General features: G+C 55.1%; 1 protein-coding gene across 2 annotated transcripts in view; it reads right to left on the minus strand.

Annotated features, from left to right (window-relative positions):
- The window catches only part of JAKMIP3 (Janus kinase and microtubule interacting protein 3), a 42,673-nt gene extending 40,549 nt beyond the window's left edge, over positions 1–2,124 (minus strand). For both annotated transcript variants that reach the window (XM_032882058.1, XM_032882059.1), the window contains exon 1: positions 1,917–2,124. In XM_032882058.1, the coding sequence (XP_032737949.1) occupies positions 1,917–2,051 (135 nt within the window). In that variant the 5' untranslated portion in view covers positions 2,052–2,124. The remainder of the gene's footprint in view (positions 1–1,916) is intronic.
- Positions 2,125–22,784: the final 20,660 nt, after the last annotated feature.

Below are 22,784 nucleotides of genomic sequence, written 5' to 3' on the forward strand. Positions count from 1 at the left end.
GAGCTGGGGGACCCCCCCCACCGTCGTCTCAGCCAGGTGACTGGGCTGTCTGGGAGTGCCGCGCCTGGACACACGCACGCACACACGTGCACGCACACGCGCGCTCTCGGACCCAGCTCCCCTGCACGTGGCCTCAGCCGTGCAGACCCGGACGCTCCCGGCACCGGCCGCACGAGGCTGGGAACCGCCCAGACGCCGCAGGCAGGCCGCTGTGGGAGCAGCTTCAGACCTGCCCCAGCGCCACGCGCGGGGCACCTGCTGTGCGGCCGGGAACCCAGAGCACAAACGCAGACGAGGGCCTTTTCTTTCCTTCCCTCTGAAATTTGTACCAAGAGGTCCACCTTTCCGGAGCAGAAATAATGCAAGGCGCCGGCTGTAGCACCTCGGCCGCCAGCTCCCGGGCTCTCGCAGGGCAGTGAGGGGATGCGAGCTCCAACCCTGCCCGCTGTGGGCGCTGTGGAGGCACCAGGAGCGCACGCCCCGCCCCCCGCCCGGCGCCCGCACCCCGGCCCCGCCCGGCGCCCCCACCCCCAGGCCGTTGCGGGGCGGCAGGCTTGGCTAAAAGCGCAGGCGCAGGAGCACAGTGCCTCCCTGACGTGCGGGGTGTGCGCGTGAGCAAGCGCCACGGCCCCGCGTCCACGCGTGTGCTTCTGAGCGCCGGCCGGACAGTGCTCTCACGAAGGGCCTGGCCCCCGCGCCAACCCCCGTGCGGGTCTGAGGCTCGACCTCGGTGTGGGACGACCTCGAGGACTACGCGGCACGCGGGGCACCTTCCGTCCTGGGCCACGGTGTGTTTGCACCTTCGCCCCAGGCTCGCCCCAAGCCGCATGTCTGGGCCTCTCGGGGAACGCCTGGCCCGGAGCGAGTGCTGGTGTCGACGCTCCCTAACTCCCTGGTCCCAGCAGTGTCCCCATAGGCTCCGACTCCCCCGCAGGCCCACCAAGGAGGCCTGGCCACGGGAGGGGCCACGTGGCCGCTGGGACAGCAGCCTATGGTATCGGAGCTGCAGGCCCATCCCCGGGGCTCCTCCCTGCACCGTCGGTCCTGCTCCTGCCGCCTTTCTACAGAGCGGGGACCTCCGGCAGGAGGGTGAGCGACCACCACGGGCCACACTCAGCCTGCAGACGGCACGGAAACCGCCGGGCGCGGGCCTGTCCAGTCACTGTACTGATGCACGCAGGATCTGAACCTCACGGGGTTACCGCGGCTCATGGACCAGGTTGTAACCAGGTTGGGTCACACAGCTGTTAGAGATCTGGCCCCAAGCAACCTGGTTCCCCATCCCCACGGCCTCCCAGAAGAGCTCTGCACTGGGCAGGACCCCTCCAGACCCACCCGCTCTCCACACTCCCAGAAGGCCTCTGGTGGGGGCAAGGGCAGAGGTTCTGACGTGGAGAGGACAGTGGGTCAGTGGGACACCTCCCACCCAGGCCTGGCCTGGCACGGAGCAGGCGGTCCCGGGACCAGAACAGCACTCCCCCCAGCACAAGCCCCGCCTTCCGCGTGGGCCTCGAGGACCCCAAGTGCTGGACGTCCGGGTGGCGCCATCTCAGGCCTGCCCCAGGCCATCGCCTCTCCCCTGGGCGGCCCCCGCGTTCCTGAGGCCCCTGGAAGCGCTTTACTCAGACTGTGCCCTTCATCCTGCAGCTGTCGTCCTACTGCCCATCCAGGGGACATTTCCCAGGATGGTGCCACTGGCCGACGTCCCGTTGGCCCAGGCACTGAACCAGGGCGGTCCCCCACCTCACGATACCCCCAGCCCCCGCTGCCCTCTTCCCAGAGCGGTCTGTCCTTCCCAGCGGCCCCGAGAGTCCCTGTGGACCCTGGGACCAGGCAGGCAGACGCCAGGGCCGGGAGGGGGTGGAGAAGAGGGAAGGGGGTGTTTAGGGGCCACGGGGTGGGGGTTTGGGGCCCACCTTGCCCTTCTCCTGCTGCAGCTCAATCTGGATGTCAGTGAGCTTGGCCCGCAGGTCCTCGTTGGCGGCCTGGAGAGCAGCGAGGAGCTCCGCCTTGTCCCCCTTGCCTCGGGTGCCCATGCCCTTCTTGGACATGGTGAGGGTGGCCCCAGGGGTGCCCAGGGCGGGCCGCACGTCTGGGCTGGGCTGTTCACACCAAGCTCGGGCAGGCAGGGCCTCGCAGCGGCTCCACTACATTTCCTCGCTGGCCTGGAGGGAAAACACAGCCGGTGAACAGACTGGCCTCCCGGGGCCTCGGCAGAGCTTGGGCCACGTGCAGCGGGGGAGGGGAGGGCCAAGGCTGGCGTCCAGCCCTGAGGAAGGCGTCTAGACTGCATGCCGGGCCCCCGGCCACAGACCACAGAGGCCCTCTGCGCTCCGTGCGCAGCTGTGACGGGCCACCCGCACCGCTGGTGCCCGTGCTGGGCGCAGTAGGAGTGCCCGCAGTGTTCTTTCTGCCTCTGGAATGAGAGGCTGCGGACCCAACTTTAAGGTCCAATTTCATACCTGGGTGTGTCACCCCAAAGGCAATGGTGGGCGTGAACCAGGAGCTTCTCAGATAATGGGGTGGAGGCCGGGACCTCCAGACGCCTCCAGGGGACCCGAGAACTTTGCCCCAGGTGGATGTGCGCCCTTGCCCTGAGCCAACGTAGGGGAGAGCGCACAGCCTCAGCCACCCCACGGGCGGCACCCTGCCCTGGGCCGGCCCATGCATCGCCCAGCACCACGCTGGGAATTCCCGCCGTCTCCCCAGGCCTGGGGCTGCGTTTCCTTCCCCACGTGTCCCAGCACCAAGTGTGGGAGGGAGGCCAGTCAACCAGCTGTGTAGACTGGGGGCCTGGATTCAGCATCGGGAGGTGGATCCTGCTCCACACTCAGACCTGGGCAACCCCGTGCCTCAGTTCCCTCAGCTGCACCAAGGGGAGGCAAGGAAACCCCTGGTCCCCAAGGCTTCCTTCCTGCACTTCGGACACCAGGACGGTGCCCCAGAGGTGCCTGGTAGCACCCGCCTGCCCGCCCCAGCTCACAGGCCCGGAAGGTGCCTCCAAGGGGGTCAAAGTTCAGCCTGGACGCAGGCTGGGACACTGTCACTTCTAGGGACGTGCTCTCCAAGTGAGTCCCCGCAGCCTCTGTCCCTCCTGAGGCCTCGGGACACGGACTCAGGACAAAGCCCCAGATGGGAGCCCACGGAGAAGGCCCGGGCAGGCCGCACCGAGTGAGGAGGCTCGTCAGGCAGAGGCCTCATGTCGGCCTGGGGAGCAGAGCCAGATGGAGGAGTCTTCCAAGGAGGACAGGGAGTGAAGCTGGTTGGGGACATTGGGACGTTGGGGGTCACCTCAGCACTGGTGTGGCCTCAGAAAAGATCCCAGCAGACCCTCTGTCCCTCCGCCGGAGCCCGATGGCTGATCCCTCGCTCCCTTTCTGCCCCGGGCCCCTGCCCGGAGATGAAGGACTCGCCTGGTGGAGGGGAGGGGCCGAGGCCTAAGCTCTCGGTTACATTTGCAGAGTCAACCTGGGGCCATTTTGTAGATTTTCCAGCTCTGTGTAAAGGGTTTTCTGCCCGATTGCAAGGATGTTTCCCTTAAAGTCTTCACCGGCGGGGCCGAGAGACCCCAGGGTCACTGCTCCCACCGGCAAAGCCACAGAGCTGCGTCTGCTGAGGGCAGGCCCACATGCAGGCCCCCAGCCCCACCGGCCGATGCTGTGGGGCCGTCCCGGGGCTTCTCATCAGCCGCAGGACCCCCTCATGTCCGGGCGACCTCTGGGTGCTGACCGCGGACAACAGGAGCCTGAAGCGTGGCCGACGCGGCTCTGCTCACGGAAACAGATGAAGCAGCAGCTTTGGAAGAAGAAGCGTCCTGGCTGCTCCGACTGGCCACATGAGCTAGTGTCCCATCGTCCACGGCGTGGCCTCTGCCACGGCATTCATGGGGGGGGTGGTCAGGAGATGTGGAATGGCGGGTTTCCATTTGGGAGAGGAAAAGTGCAGAAAGTTAAAAGCCCCCCAGTTCCTGTCTTGGTCATCAAAAGCTCTTGAGGGGGGCGCCTGGGTGGGGGGCGCCTGGGTGGCTCAGTGGGCGGAGTGTCCGACTCTTAGTTTCGGCTCAGATCATGGGTCTCAGGGTCCTAGGATCAAGCCCTGCCTCGACCTCCCTGCTCAGCGGGGAGCCTGTTTCTCCCTCTCCCTCCACCTTCCCCCTGCTCTCGTGCTCTCTCTCTCTCAAACAAATAAATAAATTTTTAAAAAGAAAAGCTTGTGGGGGGCCAGGGCAGCGTCTCCGTGGCGGGAGGGAGCCCAGGCTGCCCGTCGACAGGTTCCCCGCAGGCTGCCCGCGGGACCCCCTCGAAGGGCCCGGAGGTCCTCCCTGCAGGCTGCTCCCCACGGCCTGGGCTAAACCACCATTCCGGCCCTGTGGGCAGAGACTTGGGGGTTCCCGGGGACAGACAGACAGACACAGCTTTTGGGACATAAGAAAAGTCATTTCAGGCCCCCGGCCGTCCCGCGGGAGCAGAGAAGGACAAGCAGCCACATCAGGCAGGAGAGAACCTCGTCACACGAGGGACAGTGGCTCAGGGGCACGAACCCCCAGGGCTGGTTCGAAGGGAAGACGGACCCTGGACGAGCCCTGCAGCATCCGGACCCTGTGAGCCCTCAGGTCCGGGACCCGCCGGAGCCAGAGCACCAACGGCACCGACCCGGGCCGGCCTCGTGACGCGGCCCTGCGCTCGGTCACCTTCGGACGCCTTCTGCCCGCTTCCACGCGGAGCGCCGTCCGCGCAAGGCCCTGGGGACTGGCCGCCCCCTCGGCTCACACCCCTCCCCCGCCGGTGTGGTTGTCGCTTTGGGAAGGCGCCCCGGTGCTCTCCTTCCTTGTTGAGGGGAAAACCCTTCCTTTTCCTGTTCTCTGGCTTGGTGGCGTCTCTCCGCTCGACGCCCCCCAGAGGGACCCCAGTCCCGGGTGACAGCCCTGTCCTCCTGCCTCCCCTGGTCAAGACTGCTACGTCTCCCTGCTGCCCACACCAGGTGCCAGCGAATTCCCAGTCTCCTGCTCGGTCTGCCCAGGCTGCATTCCAGCCCCACTACCCAAATATTATTTACTCCGTGTCTTCCGTAGATTGGGTTGTTGTTTTTTTACGTATTTTCTTTTTAAGATTTTACTTATTTGAGAGTGAGAGCAGGAGCAGGGGGAGGGCAGGCAGAGGGAGAAGGAGAAGCAGGTTCCCCACAGACTGAGGAGGCGGATGCGGGACTCGATCCCAGGACCCTATGACCATGACCAGAACCGAAGGCAGCCGCCCAACCAGCTGAGCCACCCAGGCACCTCTTTTCTTAATGTATTTTAAAATGAAACTCTGCAGGCCTTTCCCCGACGAAGAGCCGGCACCACAGGTGTGTAAGGACGGAAGTGACTGTGGGGCAAGATGGAGGGAGACCCCCGGCGCGGGTTCCAGACAGACACCTGTGGCACAGCCCTGTGCCCGCAGGGCGCGCAGGCTGGACGGCAACCTGGGGGTCCCTTCCTTCCCACCCGTGCCCTCTGAGCCCTGGGCCCTCCTCCTGGCCACCCCCAGTGCCCACCGTGCCTTTTGCTCTGTTGCGAACACGCTTCCACCAGGCGCAGCACAGACTGTCGGCTCCGGCCTGGGCTCAGGATCCCTGCCGGCCGCCCCACCGGGTCCCTGGAGCTGAGCGGCCCCCACCATGGCTCTGGACAACCTGCACTGAGAATTTTCCATGCATCGAGGGGCACTGAGCTCTCCCTGACTTCTCCCCAAAGGTAGAGTTAGTATTTTCCTCCAACACCAGTTTGGGGGCAAATAGAGGAACCTGGCAACTTTATTACTATGGAAATGAGTGGGAACAACTAACCCCCTTCCCAGTCCCTTGAGGGCAGCGGGATGGGACTGGCCTACACCCAAGCGGGGATTCCTGGGCCGCCTCCCCCAGGAGCCCTCGATGGGATTACCGCCAGCAGGAAGGAAAGGGGATTTTCACGCCCCCCTCCAGCCCCGTATCCTGTTTGTGCTAATGAGCCCTCAGAGGAGAGTCGGGTAGGATGAAGCCTCTGCCTGCACCGGACGGGCTCAAAGGCGGCACCCACAGGGCTCTGGGGTGTCCTGCTCTGCGCTAGCGCCTCTGCACACCCCATGCCTTCCCCTCCGTGCCCACATCCGGTAAAGCAGAAGCTGTAAGGGTCACGTTTGGGGCACACACCCTGCTTCTTTCCTGTCACCCTGGGAGACAGAAGAGGTGGCCGGAGGGAGACACAGGGGACTCGGGAGCCCATGGCCTTTGCTGGCTGCTCCGGCTAGAGCACTCACCCCTGCCCAGAGGAACCAGTGACCGCTGGAAGCAGGGGCTAGGGGTGAAGGGTCAGCAGGCCACCCCTGGGGCTGCACCAGCCCCCCAACCAGGCCACGGGTGGGCCCCCAGCCAACACGCTTGAGTGTCCAAGCGCAACAACCCTGAAACCCACGGCTCCCCGTAGCGGGGCTCAGTCCGAGCATCCAGCGTCCGCTGGTGGGGACCCTGGGACGCCGAGGGCCGCCTGCCACAGCCGACAGGGGCAGAGTCCACGTAACAACGCGGGCATTTCAGATACTTGCTGAATTAGTCCGCCTCCCAGACAAGAGTCGCGAACCCACTTGGGAGACGCAGGGGCCTGGGGGTACGAGGCAGGGTCACCGTCAGGCTCTGGCTCCCCGCAGACCGGTGCACATCTGCCACCGGCCGCGCCTGTCGCACTTTGTTGGGGAGTCACTGAACGACCAGGTTAATAGCGCAGTCTGCGCCCCTGGGTCTTGAGGTCTCCGAGGAGGCAGTAAATAGAGGGGCTCGCTCTGCCGTCTCCCAGGAAGTGCTCTTACGTTCGGAGCATCTAGAAAGGGAGACAAACTCTGTGTCCCGCCCGTGAATCGCCCTGCAGGGCAGTAACCCTCCAGCTGCTCAGCGGCTGACTGACAAGGAAGCCGAGGAAGCCGTAGGGTCCGCCCCACCCCCACCTGGCCCCTGCCGGCCTCCAGGGTTTCTCCAATGTGGAGCCCGTGGCTCGTGCTCACAATTTACCTACAAAGAAGACAGGATGAATCTGATGCTTGTGCTTCTGACGCTTATCATTTCCACGGAAGCCCATGGTGTGGGTAGCGAGGAGGCGGGCAGCGGGGAGGGGCAGAATCACCCTGTCGAACCCCACAGGGAACCCCGAGTTCAGGGCTTCCTGTTGGCAGTCAGACAGATGTCCGCATGCCTGTGGGCGTGGGCAGTGGGCAGACGCCAGTGTCAGAGGGGCCCTTGGCCCTGGGGGAGGTGTCTTAGGGTACCCCCTCCCCAAGCTGGGCCCTCAGATGAGCCTGACAGAGGGCGCAGAGGCAGGCCAGCTCTGGGCCCTGGGGTAACCCTTATGACACACAGCTCTCCCATCCAAAGCCGCTTTCTCCAGAAAACATAAAGACCCCAGAGAGGGAGATCAGCTGGCCACGTGGCTGGATGGATGGACATGCTGGTCCCAGAATCTGATCCACACCTGGACACATCGAGGCAGGAGTTGTGCTGGGGGCCGGGACTGGGGCCGGGGGGATAGGAGAGTGTCTGGAGCAGGTGGGGAGCAGCACGTGGGGTCCGGGGGCCCGGGGGTGGGTGGTACCCAGCAGACCCACTATCAGCGTGAGCCCTGGGACAGCCCCGAAACATGGCAGACACTCAAGCCCGCTGGGCTCTTTCCCACAGCTGACCACGAGGTGGCCACAGGACAGATGGAGGGTCCACAGAATGGCCAGGGGCAGAGGCTGAGGCCTCAGCTCCCCTGGGAAGTGCGTTTTCTAGAAGCCAGAGACAGAGGTCAAGAGTCCAAGTGATGTCACCATGGGGAGCTTCCCTGTCCACTGAGGGCAGGAGCGGATTTTGTGGCTCCGGGCGGGACCACTGCCGCCAAGGTCAGCAGACTCACCGTGAGCAGCTAGGGCAGCCAGGGAGGCACCCCACATGGCAGGGGACGCCCTCCATCCCACAAGGACACCAGCGCTCCCCCAGTTGGCTGGCATCTCTGAGAAGTGACTTGGTGTCGGCCACACCACCTCTGTCCTGACTCCAACACCCCTGCCTCATCCCGGTGAACCTGCCAGGGAGTCACGGTCCCCAATCCTCCCAGCGGATTCTGACACGTTCCCTTCCCATGGAAAGGGCTCTATGGTTCACGGCCAGAGTCCAGGCCCACCCGTGAGCAAGTGAAACTCCAACCTAGACGTAAACTTTTCCGTGTGAATCGCATACACGCGGCCGTGTGGGGTGACACAGACCGAGCCCTCGTGTGTCCACGTGGCTTCCCCAGGGGCCGCGTCCTGAGAAACCACAGCGCGGAAGTGCTCCCGGGATGATGACCGTGTCTCCCCAGGACCCCTCGTGTGCCCTGTAAGCCCGCGTCTGCCCTAGCCCTCCTCAGCCCCGGGCAACCGCGAGTCTGCCCTTGTCTCTACATTCCGTCATTTCAGGAACCTTCCGGAAAGGGACTCGGCGGTATGTGACCTTCTGGGATCGGCGTACACCTGGGATCTGCTCAGGCTCCGCGCACGGGCGGCTCACCCGCGTGCGGCATTCCTGGGTGTGGGGACCCGCTCATACCGGAGGGCGTCCGGCCGTGTGCGGGCTTGGCCATCACCCCAGGGCCGCTCTCAGCACGCGCACACGGCTTGGCGAGGAGCCTTGGTTCTCCGATATGACCACCCATAGCGTGACGTTGGGGTCGCCCATGCTTGAGGAAAGGTCGTTCCATGAGGCGCCACTGAGCTGTTCGGAGGCTGCGCGCCCACCAGCAGCAAGGGTGCTGCTTCCCCTGGTTTCCGTCTGTTTTCCCCGATCGCTGGCACCCGGTGGCCTCCCACAGGCTCCTGCCCCCGCTGGGCTTCCTCTCTGGTAAAACCACGCTGCCCGCCTGTTCTGCCGGCCCGCGGGCCAGAGAGGGCAGGCGCCTCGTGCTGCGCATCCTTCCTGCATCTGCTGGGGTTTCTGACTTCTGCAGCCCCAGCCAAGACCCAGGGCCTGACCACGGTGTCTTCCCAGGCCCGATCCCTTGCTGGCCTGCCTTCTTCGCCTACTTCTGACCCCATATCCAGAGTGTTTCGTTGTGGGATGGGAGGACCAGGGAAGAGCAGGTTTACCCTGCGTTCCTGGAGGCGGCAGTTTCTCAGTCAAAGGAAACATCTTACACTTGTATCGACCATTACATGAGAACAATGATTATCACAATCACAGTAGAGATGGTCGTCATCTAAACCACAAGTGTGATTTAACGTTTGCTGGCTCCCTTTCCAGGCAGAGGGCAGACATCATGTTCAGTGGCTGCTGTCGCCAACCACCTGTTGGAGGAAAGGTGCTGCAGGGACCAGCCCACCCAGGAAAGATACCTTTTGCAGAAGCCACTTTCCGCGTGGCTTTGCGTTTGCCTGATTCAGTCCGGGGAGGAAGGTTTCCATCACATTAATACCAGGAAGTATAAAAGGCAGTTGTTATAACCCTCCAAAGTGGGCCACTGAGCACGGAAATGGTTTCTGGATGGCAACGCGAGTGTTTCAGAAAGAACAGAATCAGAATACCGAACCAATACACAGTTTTGCTTCTGCTGAGCTGGTCACCTAACAGATGGCCATTTAAAGCAGAGACGTGTAAACAGATTTCCAGCACAGGAAAGAATCTCAGATTGCCCACCAAAATGCCAGGTGTTGGGGTGAGGAAACCAGGGTCCAGAGGGAGCATGTCCCCCGAAGACCCAGCGCCATCTCTGACAGAGCCCCAGGCCTGCCGTTCCCTAGAGAGACAGCACAGTCGGACCCCCCTTACTGCAGACAGTCCAGGCTGGTGACGCTCGGGCACTGGGGAGCAGACATAACGCACCACCTTGGGAGCGGGCCGGCCTAGCCTGCCCGAAAGCCCTCTGCCTCTGTCCAAGGGGGCCACCTCTTCCCAAACCCAGCTGGGGCCCAGGACCAAGCTCAAAAATATTTACGGGAGGGGCGCCTGGGGGGCTCAGTGGGTTGAGCGTCCGACTCTTGGTTTCAGCTCAGGTCACGATCTCAGATCTCAGGGTCCTGGGATCGGAGGGCTCCCTGCTCAGCAGGGGGTCTGCTTTTCTCCTCTCTGCCCCCTCCCCCCGTCATGCTCTCTAAACAAACAAAAAAATAAAATCTTAAAAAAAAATTTAAAGGAATACAAACAAAATTCAGCCCCAACATACAAAATCCACCACGTCTGGCATCCAACCAAGACGACCAGGCTGCCAGTTCCTTCTCAACAAAACGGAGGGGAAACGCCCGGCAAGGAAGTAGGGAAGCGGGACTGACTCCGAGCCAGGAACAAGGAGGGAAAACCAGCCAAGACGCGGAGGTAGATCGTAGATCACAGACCTCGCCAGTGCCAGCGAGGACGGGAGAGCAGGGGCAGGGAGAGCCCCTCCCCCCGCCCCCCCAAAGGTGCAGGAAGCAGGAGCCTGGGAAGGAGACCTGGAACCCTGTGAAGGATCCACGCCAGGACCATGGAGAGCGGAGCGCTGTGGCGAGGCCGCAGGCTGGAGGGTGGGCAGGCGCCTGCCGCACAACCGCACAACCGCGGGAGAAAGAAAGGCTCCTTGAAGGGAGGCACCAGGCGAAAGGGAGCAGAAAACAGCGCAGCGAGGCCCGTGTACACCTGCTTGGAAACACGCCAGTGACCCCCACGTCCACATAAGTTCCATACGGTCCTTCCTCTCTCCTGCCCTCCCCCGCCCCGCGGCATCAGGAAGTCCTCATTGCCCCCAAAGGAAAGCTTGTTTTTGCTTGTTGAAGGCCTGTGATTCATCCCTTTCTGACATCTTTACGACAAAATACATGTAAATGTAAATCTACGTGTTCCCTGCGACCTCTGGCAGGAGGCTGTGGAAGTGTCTTCGAGGCTGAGTCATCGCTGCAGAGATTGGAGCTGTATCGCCGGTTCCAACAGCATAAGGGAGCCCCGGGTTCTGGCAAATCATCCAATATAAAAAGTAAAATGGCATTTGAAAGGATCTCTGTGTAATCTGGATGTGGGTGGGGGTCAGGGTGACGGCTTCCCTTTCCCTGCGGTGGCGCCCAGAGCTGTCCACATGGGGCGAAACGCCACGGCAGGGGCCGGAGGTGGGGGGGCCTCGCTCCTGGCAGGTGGGAGCAGGCGGGTGGGAGCGGGTGGGACTCAACCAGCTCCCCGCTGAAGAAAGCCTCTGTCTGGCGTCACAAGGCATGCCCCCAACCCCCGACAACCTCCTATGCAACCCCAGTGGGGTGTGTCTCACCGGCCGAAGCCCACTGGCCTCCTACGTAACCTGCCTTCAGGCTGAGTTTCATCCACTGCAGGCTCCTGCATGAAAAGTGCTGGAATTCAGGAGACAAAAGCCGGCATCTGCCTGGGTCCCTCCAGGCGTGGCCAGAGCAGCAGGGCCTGGAGATAAACATCCCTGGCAGTCGTGGTCTCAGGCCCAGGCCGAGCCACCCAAGGGGAAGACCAGGTCCTGGCAAAGGAGTCAGGGCCTCAAGGAAGAAGGGCAGGTTTTCAGGCCACCGGGCCAGCCCCGGCAGAGCCCCTCCTGGCCCCCAGAGTCCACTCGGCCGGCAGAACTGGACTCCCTGAGGGAGTGAGGCTGCTTTACCCAGTAATGTCCTCTCTCTTGGCAGCCAGAAGGTCAACAACTTTGTCTGCATCCTATTCTCAGAAGCCTGGGTGGCCTACCCCCAAGCCTGGCTCCCCTCAGAAACCGGGGCCCAGGGATGCCACATCCGTCGGCAGGTGGCATCTGGTACCTGCCATGCCGGCTTCTGCATTATGCCCCAGATACAGAAAGAGTTGAAATGACATCCATCTCCTTACTCATTCCCAGCTTCTCTGACTCCCAAACCTGGAAGCCACTGATGTATGGGATTCAAAGTGCGGCCTCCAGGGTGAACCTCTGCCTGTATGTCCACGCCCGAGCCCAATGGAGGACGGGGGCTGTGGTCTGGGGCCATTGCTCGGCCCAGGACCCCTCAGGAGGCCTTGGCTGAGGACGGGACACAACCTCTGAGCCCCCAGCCCAAGCCTGAGACCAAGAGCAAAGTGACCTGAAACAGGGAAGCCCCTAAAGGCAGAGGAACAGCCCCAGAAAGTAGTGAGATTCAGGCTTGTTCCTTTTTGCCCTCTGGGCAGAGATGGACAGAAAATGGGCCACCTAAATCAGTAATTCGATGATAGACAGGTAGGCAGATGAGAAGGTAGACAGACAGATGGACAGAAGCAGTGCTGGTTCTCCTGCCCAGAGACATCCAGCCTGAATTACAGTGAGTCCCGTGTCTTCTACAAGCTCAGCTGGGCTCTGGAGGAGGGTCTGTATGTTTCAAAGGACTTTTGCATTTTATTGCTGAAAGGCACAAATTAGGCTTGCCCCCTGCACAGCCTACATGTGTCCCCTGGCATCAGGAAAGCGTCACATGGCTCACCAGGACCACGAGCCCAGACAGAGGCCTCACTGGTCCACAGGACTGGTCCTGGACTGTGCCTGAAGGGCAGCCACTGGGACCCGAGCTGGAGGGCCCGGCAGGGGCTGTAAAGAAAGATGAGTTTAACAGCCAGGACGGACAGCAGACCCTGCGGGTGCCTAACACCTGGAGACAGTGACTGGTGACCCTGTCATAGCCAGAGGAGAAATTCAGGAAAATTTCGTTCATGGCAAATGCCTCAGGACAAGGGCTTTGCAAATATACTTTAGGGAGGAATGCCCTGATGGTTGGTAATGTGTGTCGGTGTCCATCGGAGGTGGGAGAACAGGTCTGCTTGAGGACGGCTGGCTCGTAGTTACAGTTGTGTGTGTGTGTCGGGGGCGGGGGTGTCGTCTAATGGAAGCCCGGACATGAGAAGGGCAAGGGAGGTGCAGAAATGGTGGGACAAGGTGCTCGTAACGGCCAGCACGTGGGACAGCTCTGAACTGACAGGGTTTACTCTTTAGGAAAAAGGGCAGTTGCTCAGGGCAGCATCAGGAAACACCTGCCTTCTGACCCAGTGTACTTGCTCGCTGGGGATGCCGCAGGCAGCCGCCATGGGCTCTAAGATCTGACCCCGAGAGCCAGTGTTCTGGTTCGGCAAGGCGCGGAGCACACAGCCCAGAGAGACGAGCCAGGTGCACGGCCAGGGCTTGGCAGACACCGTTTGTCTGTCTGCTTCTGCCACCTGTAAAGGTCCCAGAACACCCTACGATGGACACGGCTCACATTTCAGTTTGATTAACCAGTACACATTGTATATCTGTCGATTAAAAAGGACTTAGAGTTATAGAGAGCCTTTTGTAGTGAGATTTTTGTGGACTATTTCCATTGTTACGGTAAATCTGAAATTTTTAGCTCCCTGCCATTTTATCCACAGAAAAAATTTGTTCTGGAATATGTTTTTTTAAATACAAGATTTCTTAGAAACACGTCCCAACAGAAAACCTGTATTGATTTATGAAAGAGGGTCAGCATTTGGGTTTTGATCACCCAGGGACGCTCTATGAGGGGGCAGGAGTGGGTCCCCCGATATTGTCCATGTCCTAACCGTGCAACGTGTGAACAGGATCCTTTATGTGACAGGGTGACCTCACAGAGGTGCTCAGGTTAAGACTCTGAGATGCGGTCTGCAGTCCCATCCGATCACATAGATCCTAAAGGCAGAGACTCTTTCCTAGAAAAGGCCCAAAAGGTGCAGGGGACGAAGATGTAGACCATCACCACTGGCCTGGACATGGAAGAAAGTGCCCCAAGCCAGGGGTTGACACAGCTTCTGGGCAGGCAGAGCCTTTGGGTCACACAGCACAGGGAAATCAAACTCTGTGGTCCAATGCCACAGAGCCAAGCTCTGCTGACAACCAAGTGAGCAAGGACACAGACACCCCCGCCCCGCCCGCAGGACCTCCAGAAAGGACAGCAGCAGGCCACACTCGGGCTTAGCCCCGTCCCAGACTTCTGGCTGAGGAACTGTGAGACGGCAAGTCTGGGTTGTTGTAAGCTACTAGATGGGTGGCAATTCGTTTTGGCAACAACAGAAAGTTAATACAGACATTAGCACCCAAGGTGTTGCACCCTCCGTGGGCGACCCGTGCGTGTCAGGGAGAAGTGAGGCCTGCGTCCTCTCTTCCTCAGCCAGCTGGTCCCAGGGAGGCCCCCCGAGGCCACGGGGTGAGCGGGAGAGATGAGGTGCCATAGCAGGAGAGGGATTGTCGGAACCGGAGGACTTGCCTGTGTCTCTGGGCCTGCTCGAGCTAACCTCATCTATGCTGCACATCCATTTGACAATGGGGCGCTGTGGCGCCCGCCAGACCTCACGGCCTGGGGGGGGTCAGATGACATCCTGTTCAGGCTCAGGCTACCCAGGAACTCGGGGGCCGAGCAACTGGCCACATAGCAGCAGCAGCGAAGAAAAATGGACTCACTCAGTGACCCCTGAGACAGTTGTGGCCACGGTACCAAGAAAGACCAGCAACAACAAGGGGCTGGCAGAAATACAGCAAACTTTTTGTAATAGAAACTGGTGTCTCTAGCCAAAATCGGGTAATTTTACTGAGCCGGATAAACCCCAACCTCACAAATGACCGCGTGACTGAGAAACATCACACGGTTCAGAAAATAGGCCCCACGTTATAGTCCACGTACATTATGTTCCGAGGTAAGGGGAGGGAGAGCACTCCAAAAGACTGGCTCCGTTGGCTAACTGTCAAAGAAAAGTAGATCTCTGGATCCTGCTTCCCAATGAAACTCCAAATGGATTGAAGAGACCTGAGGATGAAAATGAAAGCAGGGAAAGTAGAAACGAGCATTTCTCAAATCTCTGGAGAGAGCGGCCTCCCTAGGCTTAGAGAAGATGAAAGGAATTCACAACAGGAAAAGCCAGCAGATTCCAACACATTAATAATTTACATCTCTCTATTATAGATGTCATGCAATTAAGGAGCTAAAACCAAGCTGAAACAGTGTGCGCAGTAAATTCAATTAAAAAGTTAATAACTTCACTGTATCAGGAGATCATGAAACTCGATAAAAATACTATGATCTCACAAGATAAATGGGTAACTATCAAAGGAGATAATTTACAAAGAAGAAAAAAATGATTTTTAAAATCATGAGAAAACCTCCTCTGCTTATGATGTAAAAAATCACAAGAGAATGTCCCAGCCATAATCTATAAAATCCTATCTTTCCTCAAGCCTGTTAAAGAGTTCAGGCCCCAAGGCAACCTTAGGTGGAGCACAGGAGAAAGAAGTAGGTAAGAAGAAATCAGCTCCAAGTTTAACGTGATTCCAAGGGCCAGATGTGGGCTGACAGGTCAGTTGGGAATCACTCACATCCAGACACAAGAGAGGTTGAGGGCAGGGCAGAAGCTGGAGGGGCTCCCCATGTGGTGTGGATCTGCAAGAGGCTGTCTGCTGCCTGGGACAGGTACGAGACTCTCCCCACCACCAGAACCCATATTGCACACAAAGCAAAAGACTTAAGCCACTGGGAGAAGGGCAGCAAGCCCTCTTGTCTACAGGATCACCGGGATAAGGATAAAAGCAAGATCCCTCCTTCCTTCCAGCCCCAGGATCTAGAACAGTATCCGTGCCTCTAGGGTAAGAGGCAAAGCCCCAAACCCCTGCCCCTGGGGAGGAAGACGGAGGCCCCTTGACACAGACAGAGCTTGGCTGCTGGGGAGGAGGGCAGGGATCCTCAGAAGGCTGACCATCTAAGTTCAGGCACAAATGCCTCAACTCATGTAAGGCTACACAGAAGAAACCGAGACCCCCTTTCCTCAAAACAAGCCTCAGAGTGAATAACAAGCAACGGCAGTCTAGCTGGGGGAGGGGCAAGGCCTCAGAGACGGCCCCTTCTGTGGTGCAGGTGTGCAGGGTGTGTTGGAAGCTGAGGTGGGGCAGAGACACAGACTAGAGCCTATAGCCGTGTGAGCCTGCAGTGTGTCGGCAGCCTGCCATGAGGGATCTGAACCCCTGTCGGCCGGGGCATACTGACAAAAACCACAAAGCCCGAACCCAGGTCAGCGATTTCCTGGGTCGACTCAAACCCACACACGAACTCGAGAAGAGATATAGCCATATCTGTGCTTAGATGTTTTCCTCAAATGTTTTCTACTGTTCCTCTACAGACAATGACTGATACTCAATAAAAAATTACAAGACACAGAAAAACAAAACAAAATACAAGGAAAACCACCCACTGTCAAGCAACCAGAAGAACTAGACTCAGAGGTGCAGAGTCATTGCAGCTACCAGACGGAACATTTAAAGAACTGTGACTAATATGCTCAAGGGTCTAACGGAAAGGAAGGACATGATAACTGAAGGAACAGGAACCAGCAGAGAAATGGGAACTATGAGAAAGACTCGAATGGAGACATTGCAAACAATGATCATGACCTCAGAGGGGAAGGATTCCTTTGGCGGCTCACCCGCGGAATTGACACTGCTGAGGGAAGTCTTCAAGAACTTGAAGACAGGAAACCATCCTACGTGAAACAAAGGAGAAGAGAGAAAACAGAGTCTCTAACCATGTCGGGCAGAATCAAGCAGCCTGGAAGAGAAGGCAGGGGTGGAGTCCCAGAGTAAAACAAGAGAACAGGGAGAAGAAATATATAAAGAAAGAAAACATCAACAACTGTTCAAAATTAGTGAAACACAACAAGTCACTGATTCGAGGAGCTCATAGATCCCCAAGCAGGAAGAAGAAGTGTAGACATGCCATAGCCAAACTGATGGACACCAGAACTGAAAAAAAACCTTCAACAGAACCAAGGAGAGTAGGAAGCACATGACACTCAGAGGAACAGGATGAGAATTAATGAAGCTAGAAGACAATGGAGCAACGGCTTCAAAGTGCTGGAAAAACCAAGCCAAACCAACCACCTACCAAGTTAGAATTCTGTGCTTAGCAAACATATCTTGAAGGAATGAAAGAGCTGACCACCTCACATCCATGATGATGGCTACTATAAGAAGTGTTTTTTAAATACATTTTTTATTTTATTTTTTTAAAAAAGATTTTATTTATTTGAGAGAGAGACCATGAGCAGGGAGGAGGGCCAGAGGGAGAAGCAGACTCCCCTGTGAGCAGGGAGCCTGATGTGGGACTCAATCCCTTGACCCCAGGATCATGACCTGAGCTGAAGGCAGACGCCTAACTGATTGAGCCACCCAGTAAAAAAAGTACTTATTTAAAAATAAGTATTATTTATAATTAAAAATAAGTATTATACTTATTTAAAAATAAGTATTTTTAAAACCTAGTAAATAACAAGTCAGGCGGCAGGTAAATCAGAGCCCTTGTGCACTGCGGATGGTGCAGCTGCTTCAGGAAACGGTCTGACGTGTCCTCACACCGTGTAACAGTCACCATATGCCCTCCCATTCCTAGGATGTCCCCCAGGATGTACCACATCCACACAAAGTTCACAGCAGCCAGAAAACGGAGCAACATGAATATTCATCTGACAGATGGACAGATCAGACATGGTCTAGCTGTACAATGGAACATCATTTAGCAATTAGTAGGAGAGAGATGGGGATACAGGCTACAGTATGGGTGGACCTTGCAAACAGGACAGGATGAAAGAAGCCAGACATAGAAGGTTATATATTGGGGCGCCTGGGGGGGTTCAGTGGGTTAAGCCTCTGCCCTCGGCTCAGGTCATGATATCAGGGTCCTGGGATCGAAACCCGCATTGGGCTCTCTGCTCAGCAGGGAGCCTGCTTCTCCCTCTCTCTCTGCCTGCCTCTCTGCCTACTTGTGATCTCTGTCAAATAAATAAATAAAATCTTAAAAAAAAAAAAAAGAAAGAAGGTCATATACTGTATGACTCCATTTTTATGAAATGGCCAGAAAAGGCAACTCGAGAAAGAAAGTAGATGAGAGTTTGCCGCAGGCTTAGGACAGGGGAAGTGAGAAGTGTCAGCTAATGGCACAGGGCTTCTTTTTGGGGTGACAGAAATGTTCTAAATTTGTGGTGACAGCTGCATAACCCTGTGAATATACTAAAACCCTGTGAATTCACACTTTAAGTGGATGACTTACAGATTATTAAAGCTGTTACCAAAAAGAAGGAGAACTAGACTTTTCCAGACGAACAAAAGTTGAAAGGATTTACCTCCAGAAGATCTGTGCTACAAAAAATGTTCAAGGAAGTTCTTCAGGCAGAAGAGATGCTATCAGATGGGAAACCATCTACACAGAGAAAGGAAGAAAGCTCAAAGTAATAAAACTGACGGTGTGTATAAAAGACTCTTTCCTGACATGTCGTCCCCTTGAAAGATAACAAATTATCCAAAGCGAAACCAGGAACAGTGCATTGTAGAGTACACAGCACATGAAAATAAAATATTGTAAATAGGAATAGTGGGAAAGAAAATGAAGGTCATTAGTAACACAAAAACTGGCACAATATCAAGAAGGACTGTAATGAGTTCAAGATGATACCGAGGCCCTGAAGCGAGCACCAAAAATTAAACTGAACGAGAAGGGCCATGAATAACCGACAGGCAAATAGGGTCATAAAAATACTCAACCCCACAGAAGTCAAGAAAGGAGGAACAAAGAAGAGCTAACACAAATGGAAAATAAAGAGCAGAAAGCTAGGTTCCACGCCAATCGTGTCATTAAATACTAAAGGCAGACGGGTGAAAAGACACAATGTAAAGGTAGACATTTTCAGACGAGTATTTTTTTTTTTTAGAAAGGCCAGCTTTACACAATCCACCTTGTGTAAAGGCCAACTTTACACAATCTACCAGAAACTCACATTAAATATAAGGCATAGATGAGTTAAAGGCAAAAGGATGGAGAAAGTTAATCATGCAAACTCTACACAAAAGAAGCTGAAGAGACTGTACTCATGTGACACCATGTAGATTTCAGAGCAAGAAACATTGCCAGGGATTAAGAGGGACATTACAGAATGAGAAAGGACTTGCTACATCAAGAGGGCACAGCAATTAAACAACAGAGCTTCAAAAACACGTAAAACACAAACCACAGAAATGCAAGTAAAAATAGGAATTTTCACACCTAGAATTGGAGACTTCAACACTCACCTCTCAGTGAGATGTGAAGTAAGTGCATAAAGATGAGTTAAGGATATAAAGGATTTCAACAACAGTATCAATCAGTTTGACCCAATTGACATTTGTAGGATAGAAACATCATCCAACAACAGAATACTCAGTATTTTCGAGTGGACATAAAATACTCATCAAAATAGACTACATGCTGAAACAAATCTTATCAAAGTTAAAATAAGTGAGATGATCCAAGATGTTCTCTGCACCCTTCTCCCAAAATTAATTAAAATATGTAGACAAAAGATACTGAGAAAAAAATTTAAATACCTGGCAATGTTAAACATACTTCTAAATAACACATAGGTGAAAAAGAAATTAAGGAATTATAAATAAATTAGAAAAAATATTTTGAAGTGAATAGAAATAAAAGCTCAAATACCAGAATGGGTGGGGTATAATCTCAGTGGTATAGAGAGAGCACGAAGGACAATAAACGCTTATGCTGGGGATGAGGAAGGTCTCTAACCCTAATCTAATACCTAGTCTAAGCTTCTGCCTTAAGAACACAGAAGAAGAAAAAGGGAGTAAATGTAAGGTAAGTAGAAGAGAAATAATAAATGTTCATAGAAAGCAATGAATTAAAAAACAAAAACAATAAGAGAAATCAATAAAACTTAAAGTTGGTGTTTTGAAGATATTAACAATATTAATAAACGCCTGGAAAAAAATGAGACATAAATAACAATATCAGGAATGAACAAGAGGACATCAGTACGTGTCCTACAGACGTTAAGAAATAACAAATGAAATGGATAAATTCCTTGAAAGATACAAACTAACAAAGCTCACTCATAACTTGAGCACCCTTTTATCCATTAAAGGAATTGAATTTGTGGTAAGAATCTTCCAACACAGACTATCCTAGGCAGAGACACGTGCACTGGTGAATCCTAGCAAACATTCAAGGAAAGAATAAGGACAATCCAACATCAACTCTTCCAGAAGAGAAGTGAACACTTCCCAACCTTACTCTGATATCCAAACTACACAAAGACATCACAAGAAAAGAATACCCCACGTTAGGACAGATGGAAAAATCCTCACCAGAATTAGCCACTCGATTCAGTGATATGTAAGAAGGATAATACAGTGGAATCACATGGGACATGTATAAGGAATGCAAAATTGGTTTAATATTTTTTAAATGAGGCCCTTTAACTCACCATATTAATATATTGAAAAACACGTAATCATCTTGAAAAACGTAGAAAAGCCTTTGGACAAAATTCAAAATCCAGTCACAACAAAAACTTCCAGCAAAAGTCATGAGAGGAAGCTTCCTTGACTTGATGAAGGCCGTCCATGAAAGAACAGGTGTGGCTAGTGCCGTACTTAGTAAATAGTGGAAGAGGTGCCACCTCTCCCCTAAGATAAAGAACAAGGGGAACCCCTGTGCTCACCGTCCCTAGTCAACAGTGAACCAGGAAGAGCTAAAGGCATTTCTGTTCACACACGACACGACTGTCTACATAGAAAACCCCAAGGAATCGACCTGGAACACATGAGGTTAGCAAATTAACAAATATAAAGATCAAAAGAGAAAAATAAATTATATTTATCCACTATATTTCTTCATGCTAGCAACAAGTTATTCTATCACAGAACAATACCTTTTACGACAGCCCCAAAAGAACGTGAAATACCTAGGAAAAAATCTAACAAAATATTTACAATATTTGTGCACCTTACGACTCCAGACATTCATGAGAGAAAACTGAAGACTAACGAAATGGAGAGACAGTCACGGTTTGTGGATCGCAAGACTCAACCCTGTTGTGATGCTAACTTTCCCCAAACTGAAATTTAGAGTAAACCTAATCCCGGTCAAAATCTTAACAGACCCATTTTGTATAAACTGACAAGCTGTTTCTAAAATGTCTGTGGGAAAACTAAATGATCTAAATGAACCAGTTTTGAAAAATAACACACTTGGAGCTGGAAATCACTACAACTCTCCAGTTCAAAAGAAAGCTACGCAGTCCACACGGTGTGACACTGATGTAAGGACGCCCAGCTCAATGGGACAGAATGGAAGAGCAGACCCACGTAGTCTCTGTTCAGCTGTCGTATAACAAAGGATCCAAGAAAACTCAGTGGAGGAAAGACAGTCTTTCAAAGAGCCGGAACATTCACACGTCTGTGCGCCCACTCGAGAAAGCCCCAAACACCCCAGCTCCGTCCACAGCCCACACCACATTCACAGTCAAGTCCAAAGGGACCACGGAACCGACGGAAACATGAAACCGTAAAACCTCCAAGTGAAAACACAGATCCAGTCTTCACGATCTTGGGATGAAAAAGCAAGACCTGTACAAGAAAATATCGACAAACTGAACTTGACAAAAATTTTAAATTTTACAAAAATTTTGAATTTCTTGTTTTGGGAAAGAAACTGTTAAGAAAACGACAAGACCAGTCATGGACTGAGAAAACCTATTTGCAAAACGCACATCTGGTGGAGGACTTGTATGCAGAATATATGGGCATCGGCACTCTGAAACCCTCAAAATTCAATCGTAAAGTGACAACCCAGGTTAAAAAGGGGCAAAAGCTCTGAGAGACTCGTCACCGAAGCAAGTGGGCGTACAGGCCGTCAAGAAGCCTGGGGCAGGACGCACCCACAGTCATCAGGGAACTTCAGTAAAACGAGGTGTCCCCGCCCTCACCTGCCAGCAGGGCCACCTGCTGCGTCACACGCGCGGCGCCTGGGCACGCAGCACGGTCCGACCCCCCAGAAGACGCTCGGCTGCTTTTTGAGAAAATGAAACGCCTCCCATGGGATCGGCCTACGGATGAGCCCAAGGGAGATGCGAGTCAGCGTCTGCACAAGGACTCGCACGGGTGTGCTCGGAGCCCCTGTATCCGCCCAGCGACAACGGGAAGCAACCCCGAGATCATCCTCGAGGGCGTGGACACACAAGGTAGGGGACATCCACACGATGCTCGGGAAGAAGAAAGAATGAACGGTGAATCCAACAGTAAATCTTGGCACACTTACACAGAGTGAAAGAAGCCGGATCTGAAGACATACGCGCGTTTATCCTACGACCGCGCTGACACGCACTTCCAGAGAAAATACACCGGCGGTGCGGGCCTGGGCGGAAGGGCTTGTCCGGAGGACCCGGAGGGAGCAGTGAGAAGCCGGCAGAGACGGCGCGGACGGTCCGCACTTGAGGCCAAGGCGGTTTCGTGGGCATAAAGGAAGTTTCCGAGCCACACGTGACGCACTCGCTTGGCTGCTCGGGGCATCCCCGGACAGAGGTGAGCCGCGCGGGCCCTTCTGGGAAGGACGGGGTGACGTGTGCCCACCGACTTACCACACACTCCTCACACTCGGTCCCAGGCTTTCCGTCCAGGAGGCGGCCCCGGGAGGCTGGCGGACCCAGGGGGAACTTCGGCTCAGAGGTGCTCAGTGCCGTGCTGCCTGCGATCGTGAAAACCCCAAACCAACCTCAACTCGTAGGGACGGGGCTCCTGCCCAGGGAGGCGCCGGGCACAGTCTCAAGGGGCGCTCGCCGAGAGCTCACGCTCCCAGGAAGCGGAGCGTCTCCCGCAAAGGGGCCGACGAGGCAAACAGGAATGGATAGGGAAAAAAAAAGAAAGGGAAGATATTCTGAAATCTTAATATTTTATTTTGTGGGTCTTGTGTTTTTTTCCTTTTCTAGATTCTTTTAACGTTTCCATCATGAGAATATACTCAATTTAAAAAAAAAAAAGAACC

This window comes from Lontra canadensis, unplaced genomic scaffold (genome assembly GCF_010015895.1).
Source record: "Lontra canadensis isolate GAN:19392208 unplaced genomic scaffold, GSC_riverotter_1.0 scaffold79, whole genome shotgun sequence".
Taxonomy (NCBI): Eukaryota; Metazoa; Chordata; class Mammalia; order Carnivora; family Mustelidae; genus Lontra; species Lontra canadensis.